Here is a 25,000-nt window from a genome sequence, read left to right as displayed (position 1 = left end):
TCGATGTTCTGACACTTAGAAAAAGTTCATACTCCGTTACTCCGTTGTCAACTCTCATAGAATAATTTCTTGAAACCCTGTGAGAGTATTCGATACGCGGCAGTCAAACATTCGTGAATAATTAATACATTCAGTATCCACTAAAATGATCATTGAAACCTCCCGAGAGTATTTCAGCATTTCGAGCTTTGGGCGGAAACACGAAGTGAGTTTTTACAATGTTTTGGTTTTGCACAAATTGCACGAACTTTGTGTGAATCACGGACATGATTTTTCGAAAGCAACATCTACTTACCCGAGAGTCAGAAATTCTTCCCGCTTTTCCACCAAAATATCCATTTGAACCTGCTGAGATGTTGGTGTAGAAATACCAAGTGACTTTCGAAGTTTAGGCCTCAGCAATTGCCTCAGCAAAGTAGTACAAACAGCTACAAAACGCTTGAGCGTTCGGTGACGAAAATTTTGGATCCAGTGTAACACCTCAGTTGCGTGACAAAGGTTGCATATGGTGTTAGTTTTCACGCCAAAAGGAACTTAGCATCGGAAGTGACGAAGTTCTCTAAGTAATTTATACTGTCAGCTAAACGGTAAATGTGTTTCCGACCAGACATCGAAATGCTGAAATACTCTTGGAAGGTTTCAATGATCATTTTTGTGGATATTGAGGGTAATGATTATTCGTGAATCTTTGAACAACCGTGACCGTGGGTCAAGGGTTTTATAGCATGCCGAAGCTAACAGAATTCGTCCACAACAAAAGCAAAACATCATTTAGAATACCTTCATATTGTTAAACACATACATCGAACACTCTCACAGGGTTCCAACTTCAATTTCCGTGGAAGTTATTCCATCAGAGTTGATAACGGAGTCAGAATACGAATTTTTTCTAAGTGTTGAAACATCGAAATTTTTTAGTATGCCTAATCTCGGAAATTTCCTCAACCAGAAAGCCAATATTATAAATGAAATCCTGTGACATTTATGAACAAAGATCTACAGTTTTAAGGAGGAATGGATGAGTTTTTCTGTGGAAATTCTACAATAATTTCAGACTGCCGGGTATGTAATATTTTGAAAACACTTCCCGCCTGCCGGGTATCTAGACACATTGTACAGTTTAAGTCCTCGGATAATATATGATCATTGTAAATGTGCTAATATATTAAGTTCCAACTGAAACAATGTACAGTACGTAGGTACCATGCGCAAACAGTAAATATTGAAATATTATAACTCAAGCCATCAATTCTTTCCTACTTTTATGTCCATCTTCCAGTCATAAAGTTCGAGGTTTAGTAAAAAGAAACTTCTCACTCTCCTGCCTCACTTGTGTCCAACAATGCTAGCATAGCCAAAAGCCTACTGATCGAACACATTTTCCTTCTTAGCCGCCAGTTGTCTTTCCAGTTTTCTTTTTGCGGAGCCCCTCTTGCTGCGGATCGTTTTGCTATAGTCAATCCGATGTGTGATTTTCCGCACACTTGCTCAGCATTTTGCATATGCTGAAAATGTAAACGAAGGAGAAAAAAATGTATAAATTAATACATAAGTTAAAAAACGCAATTTTCTACAGTTGAAACTGACTGATTTGATCAAGTCTTGGCCACTCAAGCCACAAAAGTAATCTCGTTTACTCTGATAAGTAGGCCAAGCTTTAGTCGACTCAAAACCGCTTTTTTTTTGTTTTCCGGGTTCAAACCGGGCATTCAAAAATATACTTTTCAACAATGTGTTTGCACAACTGGTTTCGTGAAGTTTTTAGCCCTGAGTGTTACTGGTTTCATTCAAGTGCTGCTAACCGATATCCATTTAACAATGTTAACAATCTGGAGTTAATACCGCATTAGTATTTCTGACCGCTCAAAAATAGAAAGCAAACAAATACAAATTATTATTAAAATTGGGTTTGTCACCAGGCGGATCCATTGGCAAATAAAAAATATAAATATATGTTACTCTGGTGCTTGAAATATAAATTATGTACAATAAAAACGTTTTCTGACGTTTCGGTTGTATTCAACAACCTTCATCAGGGAGAAGTGAAAGATAAAATTTACAGGAAAGCTAAGATATAAACTAAAACGCTAATTAAAATTCTAAAGTTAGTGTCATTTTTTCTTTTTCTGCAATAGTCAAATGCAAATACTCCTTGGGGAGTAGTGCTCCATCGTCTCGGTTGAGGGGGTCTTTAGCACAGTTTATTTCCCAAGCCTCAAGAATTTTCCTTTGTCGCCAGTTACTGTTAGTTCTAAGCATAGTGGCCTCATTCCACGTGATGTCATGATTCATTTTTATAACGTGGTCCGCAAGTGCTGATTTTTCTTTTCGAAGCCGTGCGACGGCCTTTTGATGCTCCCCTTTTCTAGTTCTTGCGGACCACGTACAAATTAGATTGACATACCTGTACATGCATTACACTATTGTGTCATTTAGGTTGTTTCTTTGGGATGCTAGGGTCTTGAGGTCGAAAAAATATCCCAGAAGCTTGTTAAGTATTTCGGTTGGTCGTTTCCCAGCTTCTATGTGTATATTTTGTATTTCCACCTTGGAAATGAAGACACCAGAGCCGTCATACAACTCTTGCCTTCCAGGTCCCGGGGAAAAATGATTACTGGAGGTCTGTGGTGTTAATGTAGATTCCAGTGACAAAACTTGATGGGATGATTTCTGGTGAAGAAAATTGGATTCAGTAAACACGCCCCTATTCTAGACAGTTGGATTAGCGTCTCATAAGGGTGACCAGTACAAGGCTGGGGGCTCTTTATATTTTAGAACTGACTTGATGAACTGTCTGTACGTGTAATTCTTACAATAAGCTAATTGAGATTGCTTTCTCTAAAGAATGTAATTATATATAAATGAACAAAGAAAATCGGCTGTGAACTTAATTGCTAGTAGTTTCTAATTTCTGCAATTTGCCAGCAGCTATGCCCCTCTCCCTTTCACTGACAACGAATACTACATAGAAAATCTTACTGTACTCACCTGGTTGTACGTGTCTTCTGCGCCTCCAGCTAACAACTGCTCCACACAGTGTTTGACAACCGGTGGCATATCTGAATAGCATGTGATAGAAAGTTATTGTTTTAAATATCATTGTTTATAATCCATCGAACATTTTCGCTTGAGCTCGTTTGGTTATAGTGATATTCCACAATTTTCAAAACAGCGCGTGTTGTGTAGAACATTTGAAAGATAGTAAACACAATAGCCTCCGTATGACGCAAAAATATAGTTGGATATTTGTCCTTGGACATTATCTGTTCCTCGAAGTTCATAGTTTTCCTCCAGCTACGCTCTCGGAAAACTGTTCGCTTCTAGGAACAGATAATGTCCGAGGACAAATAGCGGAGCATTTTTCCGGCCGCGCCAAATGGATGCTATATTGCATGTTTATATACGCTGTCAATAATTTAGATACACGGCTGGTCTTGATTAAAACTATAGGTTTACCTTGTGTAAGGAATACAATTTGTGTTACAGGTAAGCTGTGGCCGGGAAATTTATGAGCAGGCTCAATTTTGCTGAACCCACATGGCATACCCATTTCGTGAACGTGGAATACTGGCAAAGTGGGAACAAGGCGTGTCTTTTCAGTTCCGAGAGAGAGCCATGCATTACAACTTCCTTTGTGCAAAAGTAATACAGTTTTGGGGTGTGGCCACCATACAATTTGTGGTAACAATTGTAGAAGAAAAAAAATGGTACCTGGCATTTGATTTGTTTTCAGATATTGAATTTCTTTTTTCAGCATCTCGCAGTTGTCACATCTGGGGGTGTTGGATGTAACAAGTGGAGGCGACTCATCAAGACAATCCATATAAATATCGTCGTCAACATCACCATTTGCAAGGCTCATGGAGGATCGGATAAGCCCACCAAAATCTTCACTTGGTGGCAGGTAGACTGCTGTTGGTTTGCTATTTTGGTCTTCACTGGCAGGGGATTTCATTCTCCCTGCGCTGATGATATCTTTCTCTGGTTTGAATTGTTCCTTTGCCATAAACCCATTTGCATTGGGCCCTGTTTGCATAGTAGCATCGTTGATATCTGGACTGAGGTATTGCAGTTGTCTCCTTGTGAAATGTACTTGACCGTAGTTTGGCCCAAGTGTTATTGTTTCCCTCTCAGTTATGTTTTGTTGTTCTACTGTTTGCATGTTAAAGGCTTTTCTATTTGCCAAGTTGCTGTTGTTGTGCAGTGTTGATGCCATGTAGGTGTTTCTGGTTAAGTGATTATTCAGTTGGGTATGTGTAGATGTGGTTAGTCCCACGTTTTCTTGTGGCTCTACTATATCATTTCTCAACTGATCGGACTGGTATTTTTGAACAGTATCAGTCACACCACAGCTTTTTGTTTCTGGTGTTGGTTGTCTGTTTTGGTCTCGTTTGTCGTTGAATCTTGGCAATTTTGTGGCTGTGAAAGTTACATCATGTTCTGCTATCATTAGTCCGTTCTCGTGTCTGTTATCTTCATTAGTAAAGTTGTCCAGATTTTCACTGGGGGAAACTGCTTTAAAAAATTGAGCTGCAAACGATTTTCAGCTCTCAACTTCAGCAGATTGTTTTGCCTGCTTTTCTTTAGCCTTGCTTCTTGTTTCCCCAGATTTGTCACCTTCGGTTTTTTTCTTTGTTGATGCCTTGTCAACAATTTCGTTTTTTCGGGCAGTTTTTCTGGGCTTTTCAACAACAATTTCTCGCGCAGAAGGTGTTTGGAAATCTGATCTGGAGGAAGGCTCGCGGCCGATGGCATGTCAACGATGGTCTGTTTTGGAGGAACCAATTCCTTTTCAACTGTTTCATCCCAGTCCCGTCGCTTTTCAGTTCTCTTTCTTTTTCGAGGCTCCTTTGGGTCAATGGTTGATTCCTTTTTAGCCGTTTCTTCAGCTAACTTTTCACATTTAAGGTCAAGTTCTTCTTTGTTTTCTGAAATGGCAATTTTAATAACATTTATTTGATGGTGTGCTCAATTACTGGCTTTGCTGCTTTATTTATTGACAGCTACAGGCTGCCTTATTGTTTGTATGCCATAAACGGTTATTGTGACCAGGACCTACATTGAAGATAAATGGCCGTTTCAAAATGACAATTGAAAAGACAGCAGCAGCGGGGAATTTCTGTCAAATTAGTTCACGAGCACCTGCTTTTCATGTGGAGACAGCTTTTTTAATTTCCGCCCCTCTCTACAATGCAGAGGCTCCTTAAGTAAACTTGAGGGAAAGAGTAAAACCAATGAAAGGAAAAACAATGCCTATGCTATGCCTGTCGATTTATCAAGAAGGGCGGTGGGGACATTTACTCCAGTCCTGAATCTATTCATCAACACTACCAATCAAAATTCTCGAAATTTAACACCATGTGTCACTACTAACCTATCCCTTGAACAATTCGATACACTGTAAAAAAACCAACAAAAATATTTCATGGTCGCGTAATTACTTTGAAAATGTGCAAAATCATTACATATGCGATGGAAATGTTTTCTAAATATAATTTGCAATTTTTACATTAAATTGCCTTTGCCAAAACAGCACAAGCCCAACATCTTTTGAAAGTGGTTTCCATTTGGTTTGCCCTCAAAATAAATTACCTGGGTAAGCTATTACGTTGACATGATTTATGCTTTGAGATCCTAAGTGTAGAGAATTATCAGTAAGAAAGGGGGAAAAGGAATTTCAGTGGTCGTGAAGGCCTGAACTAGTTTTACATGGCCTATCTCAAAATTTAGCCACAACGATTTTCTCTGAAAGCTGAAGAAACAGTTTCTACCTGAAGCCAATTTATAGGCACTCTAAGGCGCAATCAAAACTATGTGGGTAAATTTTGTGCCGTATATATTTATGAATCCCAGACTTGAAGTACAACAAACTATAAAGAAAAGTTCATGCATGAAAAAGTTTATGCATGAAAAGTTCATGCATGAAAAATTACATCTGGAGGATGAAAGGCTCTAGATTTACAATAAATTCCTGGAATGGCACACTGTCTGTTTTCTTTGTTTTGCATCAAAAACATTGTCCCTGGAATTTTTTCAAGCTTTTCCCTGTTCATTATCATGACCGGTATCTTACGGAAGCAAATATGCATTCCATATTCCTTTAATGAACGTGGCAGCTCTCTGCTCAAAGAGCAAAGGTAAGTCTTCGTTTCGTTGGAACATTGGCCAATTCGTATTTCTGAGAGTGCTTTCAGAAATTCTTTGTCCTTTTCGAATTGACGCATGACTTTGGTAAGCACTAATCTGTGGCTAATGGCATGGTCGAACAGGGGGGACTCAAACATGTAACAACCCTCATCGAACATGTTCGGCACAGGCTGCAACTGGAGGAATTCACCCGCAACAATCAGTTGCTTTCCCGCGAATGGATACATGCAACATAAATCATTGGCAAGGTCATGGTGCAATACATTAACCAACTCCAACATTCTCCTACTGGACATGCTAGCCTCATCCCATATTATCAAATCGATAGCTTTAACATGGTCGCAAACCTGGGAGTTGCTCAAACATTGGTTGATGAGCTGCCGCCATGGCAATTCAGCTGTCTTTAACCCATAAAATGAATGGACAGGCGATACCACTCGAACATATCACACCCCTCTTTCTTCCACGTGCATTTGCATCTGATATGGTACATTTGACTACTTCACTTTTACCAACTTCAGCCTGGCCGGTGATCAGAACATTGTGCCCCTTGACAGCAAATTCAACTATTTGATCCTGTTCACCACTAAGTTTTATCCTGGAAAGCATTGGAACTAAATAAATATGCGAACAATTTCGAGAATATCGCTAAGAAGGTGCGAAACTTTAAACGTGATCTGTCGGCAACTTCTGAAAACCTATTTGAAACGATTAAAGCTTTGCTAAGGAAGAGAACACAGTGAAAATACCACATTTGATGCTGAAAAATCTCTAAATATAGAGTAAGATTTATTATGACTGTGATGCAACGAAAGTAAAGCAAATCCCTTAGCCATTCTGAAAGGTACTGCTAATATTCAGTAATGTTCATTGCATACTTACATCTTGGCAATCAACCTTCATTTCTCTACGCTTTGTTAAGCAGTAAGGTGCAAGAAATAAACCGTCTATTTCCGATTCTAACTTCTAACAAAGTAAATGAGCTCTGTTGATGCAATTGATCGACAACGATTTATCTATTCGAGATCGCGAAAAAGGGTTTTCTCTGAGATTTATTAAAGTATCAAATTTTGTAAACACGTCTAATCATTGCTTTGATTGGCTTGCAATAACAATGCTCCGTCGGCGGGTTGGACGAAAATCTCCCTAGGGGACCACGGAGCAAAGTACATTGCTTGAAATGTTTTTCATAAAGAAGATAAGGCCATGCTTGAACACACAATCAGACTCCATATGTGCAAAACTATTTATTTAATTTGTCACTTTTTACATGCATATTTTATGTTTTATCGCCTCACACGATATATATTAAGTTGTCAAACTTTATTCTTTTTTCACTTGAAAATGATGACATGGAGTCATCAAAACGTTGTGTCAAACTCTTTTCGCTTGTTTTTATCATTAGATATTTAACTTTAGGGGAAAAATTTTACCTAACCTTAAGAAACCGGCGTATAACAGCAAGGACATTGCTATAACCCTACTGAATGTGAAGTCGTTATTTTGTTGATACTTAGAGCAGCATGTTTGAAGTGTATCGCTAAAAATAAGTTCTTTCTTGACTGCTGGTTTAGCATGTTTCCTCTTTGCTGCTTCAACTATGGATTTCAAGAAAGAACAAGCCACAGGGATCGGTACCCCACGCAATTCATGAACCCATTTCAGAGCGTAATAACTAGTTTCTATTACTGCAGCAGAACAAACAGTGTCGGAAAGAAACGAAAAACGAAGCCACAGCAACAACTGAGGCTGGGAAAACTCTTACTCTTGGCAAAGTCTAGTGAATAAGTGTAGTTATGAATAGTCCCATCGGCCTTCTCAAAGATGGCAATTCTCTTCTCTTAATAACGTCACTTAATTTATCTAAGCTTGGGTCAGGCTTAACTCTCTCTATTTGGTCTTTCCAGTGTCCATGGCTAAAGATGCTCAAACCTGAAACATAAAGAAAAGGACGTAATTAATAATATAAAGTAGTAGATGCATCTGTACTAAGCAAGGAAACCACCTGTAGGTTACAGCTTGAGCAAACAAATTGATTGTTGTGATAAAAAGTTCATTCTCATGATAAAATAAAATGCGTGCCACGGATAGGCCAAACCGCCTGTGGGTTAAACTTTACGATGAAATTGCATTGCCACCTGTGTCTCCAGACCCAAACGATCTGATTCAGGGGGGAGGGACCACCATGTTGTTCTCACTCCATTTCTGCGTAAATGCATTGACGTTCTCACAACCTGGATTCCAGAACTAGGAGTTGAAGTGGATACATTTGGCATTATACCAACAGAGGAGACTTATGTTGCGCATGTGCCCCATCACCCCGAAAATTCCTTGAAACTGCATCCAAATTATATCGATATACGGGAACATGAGAAATGGCAGATGTGGTGCTGGTGTCATCAATATTCATCGCCTCTTTCCAAAAGGACGACACACAATGAATGCAAAGATGATGAGTTATTTGAAAGACTTCGGCATTACCTTATCTTTATGACCGAAGCTGGTTCAATACAAAGGGAAATACGGCGAAGGATCACAATTGAAGCGAAGATGGCGATGAACTGTAGAACTTGCAAGGAGCAGAAGATAGCTTTTGGGAGTCAGGGTGGCTTAGTGGTAATCTATCGGGCCTCCCACCACTGTGAGCTGGGGTTCAATTCTGGCCTGGGCCAGCATGTGGGCTGAGTTTCAGTCGATCTCAACCTGACTCGAGGGTTTTTCTCCGGGTACTCCGGTTTTCCTCCCTCATCAAAATCGACTCACAGCTAATTGACATCTAGCTGTGGTGCTTTGCTCCGACATCAAGCATGGACTGTATAGCGGCAGCCAGAGGCGCCTTTGTATGCTTTCCGCCCGATGTCGTGAGCCGCGCCCTTCGCAATTCAGTCCTCGACTGCAAGTAAGGGTGATTAGCACTTGCAATATATATATATATATATATATATACATATATTCAACTCAGAATGGAGTGCTGTTTTATAATAAAGTAAGTCGGATTTAAATTGAAATGCAAGTTTACATTAAAACGATAAATCAGGTAACAAGATGGAGTCGAAAAATGGCAGCCCACTGGTGAAGAACATCTCAATTTGCTATAAAGCTTCCCGCCCTTGAAATTTGGAAGCACATGGTCGAAGCAGAGTTGTGAATTGTTCTGGAGAAGAAATAGGGCTGATTTTGACTCATGAAGCAAACAAATTATCCAAGACCCAAGGCTTTACTTTACGAGTGCTCTAGAAGATTTTAAATTTCATTGGCAATCTTTTGATTCCCATTCTCTTACCTTTTGTCATAGGCCATGATACAGGAATTCCTGCTTGCTGTAGTAAGCCCAACAATCAAAGAAAAGATTAGTGTAAAGAAATTGTCATTTAAAGTGGCAAGGCTCAACACATCAGGTTTCGTGTGATGCAGTGTTGTATACAAAATGGCTCCAAAGCTTCTTTATGATATCATCTCAGTCTTCCCTATTGTGTCTTTGACTTGGCAAACTTTCACGTCTGAAAATGAAAGCACCAAAAAAGCATTAAATTTGAAGCATTTTTCAAGTTGCATTTTGGTCATATTGGGTGATTCCAGAAAATATGCATACCCTACCACGGGTGGCATGAATATTTTATCCCCCCCTTGCCCACTGAATTCCAAAATCGCTAGCTCCGCTCTCCTCTGGAATTTTCCACTTTTATTTCAGACCCTTTGGAATTCCTGTTCGTCTGCCTAAAACTGCACTTTTTACCTCTGCAAAAGAATTCTGTTCACAATTTTTAGTCAGACGATCAAGCAACTCAAGTTTGTCAACGTTAGTACACCGTAGCTATTCCTTCTAAGCATTATCTTTAAGCTGCTTACCACCTAATAGAACTTTTTGTTTTCCAGTCAATAGTGTCATATTTTCAGGAGTAGATCATATTGATACCAGTGGACGCTGACAAGAGTGAAGTTTACGATCGATATACCTTAACCGGCCATATTGAAAATTTCCCTCATTGATTAACTGCTGACCACTAGTTATGCAGCATACGTTTTACAAGCAAAACACAATGAGTACGAACGGACCGAATGGGTACAACATGTACAACATATTTTTAAACCCATAGTTCTACAATGACCCTTAGGGGCGAAAACAATGTTTCACATGTATACTTACGTTGCATTTGAAACATAATTTTGTAAATTCAAGACAGAAATGAATCTTTCACTTTCTCAAAGACAACAAGACATACTTGTGAGTACTTTCATGACCGGTAAACAGATGTTTGTATTTTGCCTTTATATTTATAAATACAATTTTGTCTTGCAATCGCATAATCCAGTCCGAATGTTGTACTTGCACAAAAGTTCAAATAATTGTCTTAATAGTGAAGATAATCCCCTTGACTATGGTCAGTAGAGACACCGAGCTGATGTAGCAAATTTCGAAATTTGTGCAGAACCACCGTAAAATGAAACAAATTTGTTGACTTTAACATTAATAAAAATCGAGTCTTCCTTCCGCTAGACACCACCACAGTGGGCTAGATACCTGCGCTCTATAAGGAAAACAACTGTTTGAATGCAAGTGCAATATCCTGGAAAGCTCATAATTTAGCACTGATTAGCTCTTGATTTGCAAAATGCCATCTGCAATTGCCAGTGTAAGGCAAAGCTCGTATACTTTCGCCTTCCCTTTTTTTACATCTTCATGGTAAAGAATCCCTACAGTGCAATTGTCATCATCGCGCCACTGTATTTCTCCTTCATACCATCCAGGCCTAAACATCGTTCCATCCAGCTCCTTTTCCGTCCATAAGACCATCACCTTGCTTCCAACTAAAACGCTGTCGCCTTCCTTGTTGCTAAATGATTCTTTTATCTTCTGTGGTACTTTCCGATGTCGTTGTGAATGTGGCCTCGTGGATAAAGAATCTGCCGTTTTCACCCGTTTCGCAGGTGAACCGTTTTCTAAATTCTCTGAATCCTTGGACTTTTTGCTAACGCTTATTTTGTTCACGTGCATTTGCATTTCTTTTTCCTCCACAAGAATTTTCTTTTCCAGGTCATCAAGAATTCCAATAACATCATATGAATTCTCCTTTTACGGTGATGTTGTACAATGTGTCCTAGCAGTTGTGGCTTCTCTGGTCGTCATGTGCGTAGTTTCATTGCTGGCGAATGTTCGCTTCCTCATCGGTGCACATTTTCTATCTTGCTTACATTCATCAACAAACAGTGCTCTCAACATTGATATCAACTCTAATAAGCCTTTTCTTTCTCTGCTGAATGCAGCTTGTTGTTGTCCACATTTTAAAAGACCAATGCGAATGATCAGTTCCTGCTTTACTCCCACAGAAAGTATTCCGTGATATGCCAACACTGCTCTTAGATATCGAACTGGTTGCTTGTCTAACTCACTTACCGACGAAGGCACATTGTTTAAAATTCCATCATATATGCAAACATTGACATTTCCATCCATTTCCGCCGCCAACCGCGTGTTTCTTTCCGACTGAATTGATTTGCTTTGTTATGCACATAGCCTCAAGCTCTTGCTTTGTGTGTGAAGTAAACAATTTGTGGCGAACCCATTTCTCGTTGGCCAAGTCATCTTTTAATGTTTCTTGAACTAATCGTTCGCATTCTTGGAAGTATTCCTTTGCATCTTGGTTGGACACCCAAGCCAGAAAGGCTATCAGGCCTATTAGAGCAGGTTCTGGTTGCCGAAAAACTTTGAACGCAAGATCAAGGACTCTTGATGGCAAGAACAATTCTGGTAGTTCGTCCCAAGGCCCTTGGTGTAGATTTGTTCGTAATTCGAACGGTAAATAATGAAGTTTTCCGGTCTCCTGCCATGCTATGAGATCTGGTAGTGGTCTCCTTTCAAAGCGATCTAATGGTACTCCTCATCAGTTCTCATCTTCACGGAAAATGGAAACTGAATAATGTTCTCTAGATGAATTCCGAGCATTTGTAAGGGTACGATAGTCCTCTACATAGCTACCTCGAAAGTCTTCATAAACACCCCAGTTCTTGACTAGGTACTGAAAGACATTAGTTTTTTGTGGGAAATACTCTGTTTGGCAGTGATGCTTCCTCTCGTCTGACAGCTGACCGAATTCCTTCAGTTCAGTTTCATCATCAAGTACTAGAGAATCTCCTGATCCTCTCATGGGATAAATAGCCTTTCCCCCAAAGGTGGTTCCTTTTAAACTGGCCACAATATCTTCGGCCATGGCCTCCATGTGTTCAGGTGAACCAGTTTCTGCGTGTTTGTGAATTTTGTGAGCGTCAAACACTCCATGTTTTGACAAGGCTCTATTCTCGTTTGCTGAGATACTTTACAAAAGATCTTTGTGCGGCTTTGTCAAGATTAAGAAACTTCATAAGCCGAACCAATAGCATCTGCACTTGCAAGTTTGCAGGTGCCTCCGATAGCCCATTGTCAACAACAAATGCAATGTCTGTTGTTTTCGGATTTTAAAAATGTCGTTTTAGGTACCGAAAAAAGATCGGCTGTCACTTTCGGAAATACTCAAGTTCTCCTGGAATAACCGAACAGATAAAACTGTTTTCTGCGCAACCTAAAATTAACCCACAGAGCTTTAAAAGTACTCCAGATGGCCTAAAACAGCGTTTATAAGCGTTTTAGAGAAAACCGTCATTGGGTGCCCATGTCTTCTGTAGAGTCACGAGTAGTCCCTCTATCGCCAAGTCCCTCGAGCAAGACCAAAAAGTAAAACGCATGAAAAATTGGCCACGTGAAATCCGACTTCGGGCGCTTCTCGCCCCCAGGAATTTTTTTCTTGCGGTTTTCCTTCACGTCAGGCACAACGGAGTAAGCGAGAGAGGGACTACTCGTAGTCTAATTCTCTTGTGTTTGTAAAGCTTTTATGCTTTAATTCGATACTACCATAAACAGTAAAAACTATTCAATTAATTGATTTAGTTGGAACTAGTTTTTAGTCAATGTCATACCTTGACTTGTCAAACTTATTAATTAGAAAATCATTACCATGACGGTGTTTGGATATCTGATCTTAATTAGCATCATTATTTGATTTATTTCTCTGTTTGTTATCTCCTCAGTTATCAAACACTCAAGACAGTGTGACCACATTTCCAAACAGTTTAAAGTTTGTCACAAATACACCGCTATGTATCGTAGTTTCAACTCTTTTCTCGGTTTTTATGGTCAGACACGCGGTCTTTTGTGTGTGATATGTTACATAAAAAGAGTTACGCTCATTTACATAAAACGCACATAACTGTCTCAAGTTAAAAAACAATGAAGAAACAAAAGGGGTGTCATACGACCATCTTTCATTAAAAATCATTGACTTTGGTTTTCCAGAACGATTGAAACATGGAGGAAGAGAGTCTAGAGATCAATGTAGTTGTTGACGGCCAAATTGCCTGCCAGCTGTTTGCAAGAGAGGAAGACATGATCTTACTCTTGTAGATGTGAAGGAGAAGCTCTTGGAGGGCGTTCAAGAGCTGATTCCAACAAATTATTGCTTTTTAAAACCAATCAGTGGGAATTCCGAAATCCCCATTGCATCCAAGCACGAGAAACTGATCACTATGAAGAAATGCCTTGTCAAAAGCAACAACGAGCATTCTCTTCATCTCCAGGGCTACGAGGAGAAACCCAGTGATGCCGGTGGCAGCAACAAGAACGCCTCGAGTAGCAAGCAGGAAAACGAGCATAAAGAGGATAACGAAGAACAGGAAAGACCTAGAAAGATGTTAAAACAGACAACCATCGAGTCCGCTTTCAAATTAGATCGTAAAGAACGCTTAATGCGGCAAGAGGACAAGTTCACCTTTATTCCATGCGCGATATTGAACGGGCAAGTGCTGGCCGCAAAGAATACTACACATTTTGGAATAATAAAGCCCAAGACCTGTGTTCTGACCAGACGTTCACAGGGTATAAGAAACAAGAACTTCATGGCATAATTGATACGGCGTGGCAAATGAAGTCATGTGACATTTTAACAGCCCAAGTTGAAGACGAGCTCCAGAATATGCCATGAAACAAGCCGGAAAAGAGTAAAACTCTCTCCAGGAACATTAAGCGAGTACAAGAAGCAAGGCGTGTGGCAAACGAATTAAACAAGCAAGTTTCTGGATTGAAACGGCGTTTGAAAGAGAGAGGTGGGAATGTTGTGCGGTCAGAGTTGGCTCAGACAGAGAGAAAGCTGAAGGATGCGTTGTCCGAGATTAAACTCGCCCAGGATGCCTTGAGGAAAAGCATTACAAAGGCACAACGAAACCAAACCGGATCCGTAAAACCTGTTAGTGCAAACACGGCAAAAAAAGCCTCATTCACCAATAGTTTTACCAAATAGTGAACTCTAAGAAAATCTGAAGTTAACCTTCCATTTTACCATTTCAGAAAATGAACGGTGAATTTAATGTTCACTATCTGTGAACGTAAGGAAAACATTTAGTTTATCCCGCGTTTTCCTGCACGAGGAAAAGCCCATTGAATAGCTTGTTTGCCGGAGTGTTTTTCTGTAGTTTTCCTCACGGAGTGAACACGGCATTTTCCTACGATTTTCCATCAGTAATTAGTCACGGTGAACACCATGAAAACATGATGTTCACAAGCGGTTTTCTTTCACTGTATGAGGCTGGTAAACGGCTTGTTTTCTTGATCGTTTTCCTTCAGTTTTCCGCGACGATTGAACATGGTGTTTTCATGTAATTTTCCAGTGGTAATTTGTCACGATTAACGCCATGAAAACATAATGTTCATCAGTGGTTTTCCTGCATTGTGTAACGCTAGTAAATGCCTTGTTTACCTGATCGTTTTCCTGCAGTTTTCCAGAACAAGTGCACATGGCGTTTGGTTGAAACATAGTTAATGGAGGTTATGAACCTTACAACCTTCAAAACAACCTTCAAAAACGACAACAACGTTGTCGCAATCGATGTTGAATTGACCGTGACAGTGCACAATTTATTACTTTCGCTTGGCACGGATTGGCCGTTTTTATGCTAGAGACGTTAAAGTCGTCTGAGACGTTAAAGTCGTCTCAAGACGACTTTAACGTCTAGTATAAAAACGAGAAATAAGACAGACGCATTAACGTCTGACGACTTTAACGTCTTGTTTTAAGTGCGTCGTTTAGACGCACTTAACAGACGACTTTAACGTCTCAGACGTTAAATGCGCCTAGTATAAAAACGGGCGCCCTAACTTGGACGCATTTAGCCGTGAGTCCTTTGTTAATCTGCACTTCCTTCCTTCTTTGCTTTCTTGGTCGACAAGACAAACAAGCCATGCACCGAGGCTAAATCTAATTCCTCGTCCATCGCCAGAAAATGCTGATTTCTAGACTGATTTCTGTCACAAAAAAATATTTGCATCTGTCCTTCCAGGCGACGTCGAGACATAAATTTGAGAAGCTGCAATTCCGCCACGTTTATTTGCTCATATATTCGTGTGTTAACGTTTATTTGGTGCCGAGTTTGCTCGTGCCCAGTGTCTTCCGATAATAGAACCTAGTCATTTTTTTAGCAAAATCTTGTTTTTGTCCGTTAGTTTGTCTACTTTTATGCGTCCCGTTTTTATGCCAGACGGCTTTAACGTCTCAGACGTCAAATGCGTCTTGACGACTTTAACGTCTCAGGCATAAAAACGGCCATTCGCAAATTAATTACGCAGAATTTAATCGAAAGATTTGATTGGTTGTATTCTCGAAAAAGGGTTTGTTTTGTGCACCGTCAAGGCCAAAAATGAAACAAAGAGACGTGTTGAGTTCATAACCATCTACATGCATTAACAATGGTTGAAATTTTCCCGCTGGAATTAGTCGCAGTTAACACCGTGAAACTTGGTCTTTATCAGCGGTTTTCTTAGACTCTATTACCAGCCGCTGTTTCGGGAAATGAGCAGCCTACGGTTTCTTTCATTGTGTAACACTACCGAACGCTTCTTGCCTCCGGTTTGTAAAGTTTTCCTGAGGGTTTGGTTACTAAGCCATCGCAGGTAAGTAAAGGTGTATGGACGACACATGGCATGGACAACATGGCGGACAGTTTGAGAAAGGAATTTTTGTTTTACTGGAATCACATCACCCCAATGCCAGGATATTCAATGCACTGGGAAGTTTGGAAAATGACTACAAACACCTTTGAACCAAACATGCTTTTGTAAGGCATTATTTTAAAAGAACCGTAAACACAGCGGTTTTGTAGATCGCCAGCCTAGCCACTACACACCCCTAAAAACATTCTGCACAACAAATTATGGGACAACTGAGCCAATGCTGTGTGCTTCATTAAGATTCATGTTCATTGTGACAATTATTGATGATCACAGATGTTCCAACTATTTAATTAAATAGTATGGTCTCTAAGAAGGCAAATGAGAACAGAGATCACAAGTATTCTAGAAAAGTATTAAGTTGTATCATTTCTGGTTTACACTTTTTTTCTAGAAACCTATCTTCACTCAGGTGTATAACAGTGAAAACTTATTGTAATTCTAAAACAACATCCAGCATTTTAAAGAGAATTATTTGCATTTTACTAAAGCTTCAAAAGAAAGAAAGGTGGACTATCATGATGTAATGGCCAATTAAAAACTAGCAGTGAAAACTCTTTTAAACAGACACTCTCAGGGCTTTTCTAGGAGGTCTATAAAGACTCAGCAATATTTGGTAGTGACTTTTTTACAAATTTAAATTGTGGATGACAGTCATGGATAACAGAAAAATTGACTCTTAATTGAAAGCTAAATGTGCATGTATGGACTCATCACTGATCAATCGCCTTCATCAAGAATGCTACCAATACTGCAATGCAAGTCTGCTTAATAGAAGTTTTTAACATTACAATAAACATTACCAAAATAAAATTAAGAGACACTGATTTTGGGACCAAAGTGTCTGCTTAATAAAGGATGTCCCCTTAATTGGGGGTTTGCTTAATAGAGGTCTCACTGTATATCAAAACACTAATCTCAAGTCATCTTGTCACTGCAATAACAATTTCTCTCTTATAAATTGTTTCTCTCAATGCACAATGAGATTTGATTCTCTGAACAGGAATAAAGCAGGCAGGTCCAAATACATCAAACATGTTACACCAGATTTCCACCGGGACTCCATATGAATAGCGTTCAGGATGTACAGAATACCAGTTGACCCGTGCCATGTAAAATAGGCATCTGCGTTCTGATGAATTAGGCAATGTTGATTTGATCTTTACACAGTGCCGGAAAAATGTTAACACTTGTCCTGGTCTAATATCGTCAGATCCTGTGTCGCAGGCCAGTGACCCTTCAGATCCTGCCCAGTTTGCTACAACAAAGGAATTTCTTGCGGTCTGGCTTTGCAGTGATCCATATAGCTCTGATCCAACTCTGATGGATTTGAATTGTGCAATAGTAAAGGGCATTTCAATAGTGGTTGTCTCGTCAAGGTCCAAAAGTTTCTTATACACTGATTTCAGCACATTTAAATCCTCACAGTCAAGTGCAGCATCTTTAGGTGAAGAGGTTGCACAGATACAATTATTGTTGTCCACTGTCCAACTGCAGGAATGCAAATCACCAACTGATACTTCTCTGTGTTCCTGAAGACTAAGGTATTGCTCTATTGGTTCCTGAGTATCCTTGACTGAACCTGAACCTTGGCAATTGTCAAAAAAATCCTTAAAAGTGTCCTGGTACATCTCAGGGTACTTGATGTCTTTAACTTTACTTTGCATTAAAAACTTTCTCATCAGCTGAATTTCAATTGAACGGTTATTTGTGTGGAAAGAGCCCAGGATACCATTAAATCTTTCAAAACTAAAGCACCAAAAGGCATGAAATGGACCATAATCTAGTAGGCACTCCTTTATGTGCCCATGTAAATGCATGTTAGGAGTGACCAGGTCCTGTCCATATGGTTTCTCAAACATTGTGCAAAATTTCATCAAATACGAGTCCCCTATTTCAATATCATCATCTGTCAGGACTCTCTTGCCCAGGTTCTTGCACGCAAGGACAAAATGACGCCAACACTCAAGGTGATTATCAGGCAGAAGTCCTTTGAGAGCAAATATTGAATAAATAACTGTCCAGTTTTTCCATTGATCTGCAGTGAATCCTGAAAAGCTATAGGAAATCTTTCCAGGTATGCGCCCAATGTCTTGTGGCACTGTCATTGAATCAACCAGTTCTTGAATTCTTTGAAAGTCTTCATCGCTTATGAAGTCATTTTTCTCATTCAGCCATACATTCTTCATCATGTGCTTGGCTGTCCCAAGATACAGATTATGCATTGGGTCCACAACAAAGTAACGTATACAGTCAAAGTATTCTAGTTCTTGCAAAACTGAATATCTGGCACCTAACTGAGAACAAAGTTTCTGTTGAGCTGCAGGGCTACTTTCATCCAGTGTCCTTTTTGCTGAACACTTATGTTCTGAGGAGTTTCTAGGAGGCCAATTTTCACGATCGAAACCACTGAAATTAAGTCCTTGTCCCGATGAAAAATCTTTCTTGCATCGAGAACGTCCCTGTGATGCCATGTGTCCCAGGAATCCTCCAATTTTCCGTGTAGCAGGGATATCTGATGAAACACATATTAGCCCCACTTTGATTGCCCGTTTAAAGAAACTACCATGAACAGCAAAACGCTCTTTACAGGCCCAGAGTGTCTGCAACTCCTTGACAAGTGGTTCAAGAAAAGTGTTCGCAGTTAGTTTTGGTTCTGAAGGCCCTGGTAAAATGCCAACAACAATAATATTCTCCAGTTTGTACCTTTCGTGGCGAGGCAGATTAAGTAGGACAAGATAGACTACTCCAACAGATCCAGGAGAATGCTTGTATGGCCTAAACCAGTCAACATTAAGCATAACAGCCAGGCTGTTACTGTGAGAAAGAAACCCAGCTGATGAGAGCTCCTTCCAGACGTTTCCTTGATATATGTCTGTTTTGACATTGCCAGGGAAGATCTGCTTTCTCCATTCTTGGCACTTCATCCAAAATCCAGGTCTACCAAAGAGTTGTTGCAAAGACCTTATAACAGAGTTATAAGGATACACCATCTTTGGGTATAGAAAAGTCTTTGTTCCAGTGCGAACAGTCTTCAGGAGTAATTCATCACAAGGACCTAAGCAATAAAATGTTGATAAATTAAGAAAACAGACAGAGGAACTGTGAAGTATACATTTATATTAAAAAAAAAATCAATACTTTTTCATTTCATTAATGTGAATCATTTCCCTATTACACAATCTGAAAAGTTAATACTTGATCGATAGAAAGCTTGCCAAATGACTGGGAACCAAAGTGACAATGTTACACTGTACCATGATACACCAGGATTATGTTCATTGCTACAGTATTGTCTATGCGAACTGCAGAGACTGGACAGTAATGTCAAGGGTTAAGGGTGGAGAGATTGAATATTTTGACAAATAATTAAAATTTAGATGAGATTTGGCTAGGTAGCAAGAATGGTGATTTCACTCAGCATTTTAGCAATTTATTGTTACCCTGTACTTGTTGGAAAATATTCCAGACCAGCCTTTTTCCATTTTTGTTTTTAACAACAGTTCCCTTTTTTTCACTCAAAAATTCTCTGCAAGAACCCTGGGAACATGATATCTATTCATCATGTCATAAGTGTGGGAGAGAGAAATATTCATCATTTTCCACGCTTGCATCCTTCTCATTTTAAGCAGAGATTAAGTTTTATCTTTTTTTTTCAAATCTGAGTTACAACTGTAACTGAACACTACGTGACCCAAGTTTTAAGCCTTAAGTTCAAAAAGACAACTGTTTATTTTAACTGGAATTTTCCTATTTAATGGTCTGCCATTACCAACTTTAAAATCTTGACAGAGCTGGATTGACGAGAAAATGACGAGAAACGCTGAATAGTTTAAGAATGCAATGAATTTGTACACGACTGAATTAATATGCAGCATGTGAGTTTCACGCCTTCAGATTTTTAAACTCCTCTTTTGCATACATAATAAACTATGTTTACACGCTGAAATTTTAAGCTATCGAGTGAATGACGTTACTTTTCCCTAGATCCAATCCTCTGACGTCCAGTCGGTCAGTTTGAATGTGAGTAATGGCTGACCGTGATATCTAAAACACAAAGTAAACAGCCTTTGGTTGAAAATCAAAGCTCAAAATTTTGCTAGGCAGGTGTTAAGCAAACACTCTTTCAAAATCTGAAGAAAAAGAGGAAGTGATTCTCGTACCACTTTTTAATCACTCACTGAAAAACTGTCCCATTAAAACATCCTCATGAAAACATACATGTACAGTAGCCAATATACTGTATATAACATATGGAAGAAAATTTTTTAGCCGTCAGGTTTGGTTGTTCCCTTCATTTCTCGATAAGAATAGATGTAAGACTTATGCCTTATTGACAAGCATTTCGTGATGATTTTTAAAAAGTATTGCCCTTGAATAGGCGCTGCCCTTGTGTAAGTGTCGCATCAAAACCTGGGAAAATTTAATAAACACTCTTTCAAGTAAATAAAGTACACTGTACATATGTAAGTCAGGGTCAACCCAGGGGAACTGCTATACTGATATACCTGAAAATAATTACCCAATATACACAAAATTGGGACATTGCTATAAAGGAAAAAAATTGCTCTACATGAAAGGGATTTTAAGTTACAATTCAATATCTATTGAGTATTCTACCCATATTTCTTCGCAAAAATACTGTACCTACCTACATGTAATTTGAAACCCCCTGTATATGGTGTACCCAAAACCCTGGCCGATACCCTGGTAAGTTACACTATATACCCTGCTAGAGTTAATCAAGCAACAAGAACATTAATTTTTGTACACTAAGGAAACAGTCTCACCTCGTCTACTTCTATGTGGGTGATTTGACCATGGCACAAACTTGCAACGGGCTGACACTTGTCTTCCGCAGCGCTTCTGCATGCATTCTTTATAGTCATACAGAGTCTTGCACTTAGGGCAGACGACATACTTTATGAAGTTATCATTGTTTAACAGTCCAAGATGTTTTCTCAGCTTGTAAAGGGTGTTTGGTAAACGTTTGCCAAGCTCAGCAAAGCAACTGTTCCCATCAAATGTTCCAACTAACCATAGAAAACGGCTTAGAAATTTAAGAAGGATCTCGACAGCAGTGTCTGTTACAGAAAATCCAGACTGCCAAGATAATAAAAACAATAAAAGCCAGAAAATAAGGGCTCCACATTTATCTGAGGGTGTCGAATTCTCGTTGACATTTTCCCCTTCATCTTCCTGGTCAAAATCCTCCTCAAGATCATGACCTTCTGAAGGGTCATTCCACTCCTCGTTCACCGAATCATCAGTGTCCACAGGACTGCACTCAGCACTGTCTGTTAAATCGTCTTCATCGTCCTCGAAATAGTCCAGGTCTTCTTCATTAAAGCGTTTCCTTAACCTCTCTCTAAGTCTCCTGCGGATCTCTGGGGACAGCAACCGTCCTGATTCACAGTGAGATTCATCATGATCAACATCAGCTCCTTCCACGTCCTTCTCACAGCACGAACTAGGATCCTCGCTTTCTGTTTCAGAGTTTACGTTCTCATCTGCACAGTCGATTTTGATCTCTTCCTCCAATGAAGCATTGAAAGCCTCGTCAGGAGATGCACTTATTTCTGGGCAAACATGCGATCTTGATCCAGAATAAGAGTAGCTGTTTCCACATCGCGAACACTGAATTCGGCGTCTATTTCTTCTTTCAAACTTTCGCAGAGAACTTCTTTTCGGCATTCTAATGTTTTCCAAAACCGACACGTAAACGATCCTGAGTTAGAGAAATGTGTGAAAAATGATGAAAAATGGTATAATCCACGCCGATGACCAAAAATACTTAGGGCTCTAAAAATTACAACCAATAACATAAATGGACCAATCACAACGCTTCTTTTAGTTGCGTGAACAAATCGTCTACGAGGACTATGGGAAAACCGGGAAAACCACTTTTGGTCTTTGAAGATTCTTGATAACAGTGTGATCGCATCGCACATCGCTTCTGGCTGAATTTTAGCTGAACGTTCCGTCGATCGAGCAAGAAATGGCGGCTACCCGGAACACCAATGTGTCGGAATTCAGGTTGGTTCTGAATAAACTGAAAGATCTCCAGGAGAAGTTGGAAAAGAGTGATCAATCGGCAGTAGCAAACCAGTTGACCGACATCAACGACTCGTTAAGAATCAACGAAGGAAACCAAAGCGATTTTTCTGATGCGGTATTTCAGACCTTGGCAGGGATTCAGGCTACCATGGAGAGGGGATTTAAAGCCATGGACGGGAGGGTTGCTGCTCTTGAAAGCAAAATAGCTGGTTGTGACTCAAGTCTTGCCGAGGGAAGCAGTAGTGACGCTGGAACTCCACCAAGTTCTTCAAGGAAACGAAAAATTCCTCGACACCCCGATCTCTCGGTGAGTAAGCTCAGTTCTCTCGATGACTAATTAATAAGTCTTAGGCTTAGCAAATGATTATCTTGCAATGGTGTTTCTGATGATATAGAACCGAATTTGAAAGCCATTCGATCATTCAAAATTCACGCCATGCATGCAGAATAATTTGTCACACCTTTTGTATGACGCCGCGATACCGAATTGTTTGATCAAATCGTTGGATCGAGCACGATTTTCTTTTGCGGTTGTGCTATATGTGATGATCTCTTTTCCAACACTATTTCTTACAACATAAGATACTGTATCAGGTCGAAAGACATTTTCGTTCAAATTTCGCGCCCTCCATTCGGAAATTAGTCGTATCACAGGCGCCCCAAGCTGAAAATACGTGGTGTATGCGACAGTTTGTGTATATAGAGAATTGTATGGCCATTTTCAGGGCTATGCTAAACCCTGTGGTAATATTACTGTTTTTTGAGAGATTGTAAAGTTTGGAATGCCTAATCTGTAATTTGTGGTAGATTATTGTTCAACTTACAATTGTGCTTGTATAAGAAGTGGACTGCATTGTTGATTTTCATTTTTTTTCAAAGTCCAATTTGAGTAAAAAATTCTTGAAGTATATTAAATATGGTCAGCATTGTGGGGGTGTTGGAGAAACGTTTGGTTTTGGACGCACGAGGTTGCCATGTAGGAGGAAATCTGCTTCATTTAGAAGGCAGACCTGGTCTGTTGCCCCACTATTCCCTGGGTATGAGGCTACGTGGCTTCCCACTGACAAGTGCATTAGGATACACTTTGCTGTGCATGCTATCTTTTGATACCAGATTCTTTTCTGTAGAAGTTAGTCGTTAACTTTGCATCAAACTAGATGATATTATTGTTTTACATTTATGATAGTCACAGTAGGTGAAAGGGCACTTAATGTGTAGGCATAACTGACATATCAGACATAGGGGAATCGACCCTGGACGTGGAGGGTTTGGTCGTAGGTGAAACGACCGACATTCCCGCCAACATGCAGTTTGTTGTTCTTTCCAGGGGTAGTTTGCTGTTTGTCAAACCTTTACTTTGTCGATGTCTCACCGCCAAATTCCCAATTTGTCTGAGTTACCAGTACATGTAGTTTTCAAAGGGAAAGCTTAAGAGGGTCTTTAAATTAAAGTATCAGTTGTTTATTCATATCATCTATAATCAACTTTAAGTAGGCTTTGTACAATGTAAGCTTTAATCTTAAATTTATCTTATTGCTCTCTATTGTTGATCATTTCCAGCACTATATCCGGTCCAAAATGGATCAGCTGGGACTCTTGTGGAACACAGAGAAGAAGTAAGTTTTGTTTAGGGCCTGTTCGCACTACACCAAAAAAAAATTGTTCGTGGTTTACAAAAATTTTGCATTGTTGTTTTCCCAAATGTTTTGTCTCTGTTTGTGCATTTGCCTGGGGTTGACAGATTCTGTGGTCAGGGTAGTGTTATTATTCTATCCTTCACTTGCCAGACAGGCGAGTAAAGTGTTTTGGGAATAATTTTTTATGCATAAATCGTTCTGGGGAAAAAAAAGTGGGGGGCTAGTAAAAGTATCTTTAAAGATTATTGTTCCAGAGGAAACCAAGCTTAGGTACAAATTTAAAAAAATGTTTGTAGTTACTCTATTCCTGTAAGCTGAGCTTTCCTTAGGCATTATGCAGAACACAAGTTACAGTAAAACCCACCTATAAAAACTTTTAAGAAACCTGTTAGGCTAAGAAAGTCCATTTAGACCCTTTACATGTAAATAACAACCTGTTTTAGCCTACAATTTTGAATTGGGTTCTTATTTTGAAAAATTCAGTCAAACACTGAATACACAAGTTTAATAAATAAAAGGCTCTACCAGTAACATGTTTGTCCCAGCAGAAACACAGTACCATTGTTTAAATGTTGTTTTTGTTCTGTTTATCTTGCAAAGCTTTGTACAAACTTCATAAATAGCACAAATAGGCCACACCCACCAATGACAAATGCCTTATAATTTTATTCTATTTTCAAAATAAGAACCTATTTGAACCTGTTTAAGAACCTTAGTACAGTCTTTAGCCTAATTTTCCAGTTAAGCACCATTCGATAAGAACCTTCTTAGCCTAGCGTGGAAAAACTTGGTTCTTGTGTGCAGGTTTTTACTGTACCTTTATCAAGCACATATTGTTACTGTAGTACTAAATATATGAATAACATTACTTATTGAAGATCCTTAATTAAAGATCTTTGGTAAGAGTAGTAAAGATCTACAAAGATCTTAACAAGATCCTCAAAGGATTTTTGAAATTCCTTGGTGACATTCAGGAAAGATCCACAAAGATCTTAACAAGATCCTCAAAAGGTCTTTTAAAATCCTTAAAGATCCTTGAGGATCTTTGGCAAGAATTTTGAGGATCCTCTAGGATCTGGCAAGGTCCTGGAGAATCTTTAAGGATCTTGGCAAGGAATTTTGAGGATCT

General features: G+C 39.4%; 3 protein-coding genes and 1 long non-coding RNA gene across 4 annotated transcripts in view; 1 reads left to right on the top strand and 3 right to left on the bottom strand.

Annotated features, from left to right (window-relative positions):
- Positions 1-2,390: 2,390 nt before the first annotated feature.
- Positions 2,391-4,632, bottom strand: LOC138060414 (uncharacterized). Its single transcript, XM_068906175.1, has 2 exons — positions 3,712-4,632; positions 2,391-3,059 (listed from the first exon to the last, which is right to left on the bottom strand). The coding sequence occupies exons 1-2, from the start codon at positions 4,448-4,450 to the stop codon at positions 2,962-2,964; spliced, it is 837 nt and encodes a 278-aa protein (XP_068762276.1). The 5' UTR covers positions 4,451-4,632; the 3' UTR covers positions 2,391-2,961.
- Positions 4,633-7,474: 2,842 nt separating this feature from the next.
- The window catches only part of LOC138060416 (uncharacterized), a 27,383-nt gene continuing 9,857 nt past the window's right edge, over positions 7,475-25,000 (bottom strand). The window contains exons 2-3 of the long non-coding RNA XR_011134347.1: positions 9,431-9,647; positions 7,475-8,079 (exon numbers count right to left, since the gene is read on the bottom strand). This is a non-coding gene — a long non-coding RNA (uncharacterized lncRNA). The remainder of the gene's footprint in view (positions 8,080-9,430; positions 9,648-25,000) is intronic.
- LOC138059574 (uncharacterized) lies at positions 17,101-21,884 on the bottom strand. The gene is made up of 2 exons (XM_068905209.1): positions 20,968-21,884; positions 17,101-19,235 (listed from the first exon to the last, which is right to left on the bottom strand). The coding sequence occupies exons 1-2, from the start codon at positions 21,869-21,871 to the stop codon at positions 17,101-17,103; spliced, it is 3,039 nt and encodes a 1,012-aa protein (XP_068761310.1). The 5' UTR covers positions 21,872-21,884.
- The window catches only part of LOC138060412 (uncharacterized), a 7,011-nt gene continuing 3,911 nt past the window's right edge, over positions 21,901-25,000 (top strand). Inside the window, exons 1-2 of the mRNA XM_068906174.1 lie at positions 21,901-22,541; positions 23,795-23,850. Of these exons, the coding sequence (XP_068762275.1) occupies positions 22,176-22,541; positions 23,795-23,850 (422 nt within the window). The 5' untranslated portion in view covers positions 21,901-22,175. The remainder of the gene's footprint in view (positions 22,542-23,794; positions 23,851-25,000) is intronic.

The sequence above is a fragment of the Montipora capricornis genome, chromosome 8, assembly GCF_036669925.1.
Source record: "Montipora capricornis isolate CH-2021 chromosome 8, ASM3666992v2, whole genome shotgun sequence".
Lineage (NCBI taxonomy): Eukaryota > Metazoa > Cnidaria > Anthozoa > Scleractinia > Acroporidae > Montipora > Montipora capricornis.
The sequence above is the reverse complement of the archived record's forward strand: the minus strand, read 5'-3'. Positions and strand labels throughout refer to the sequence as shown.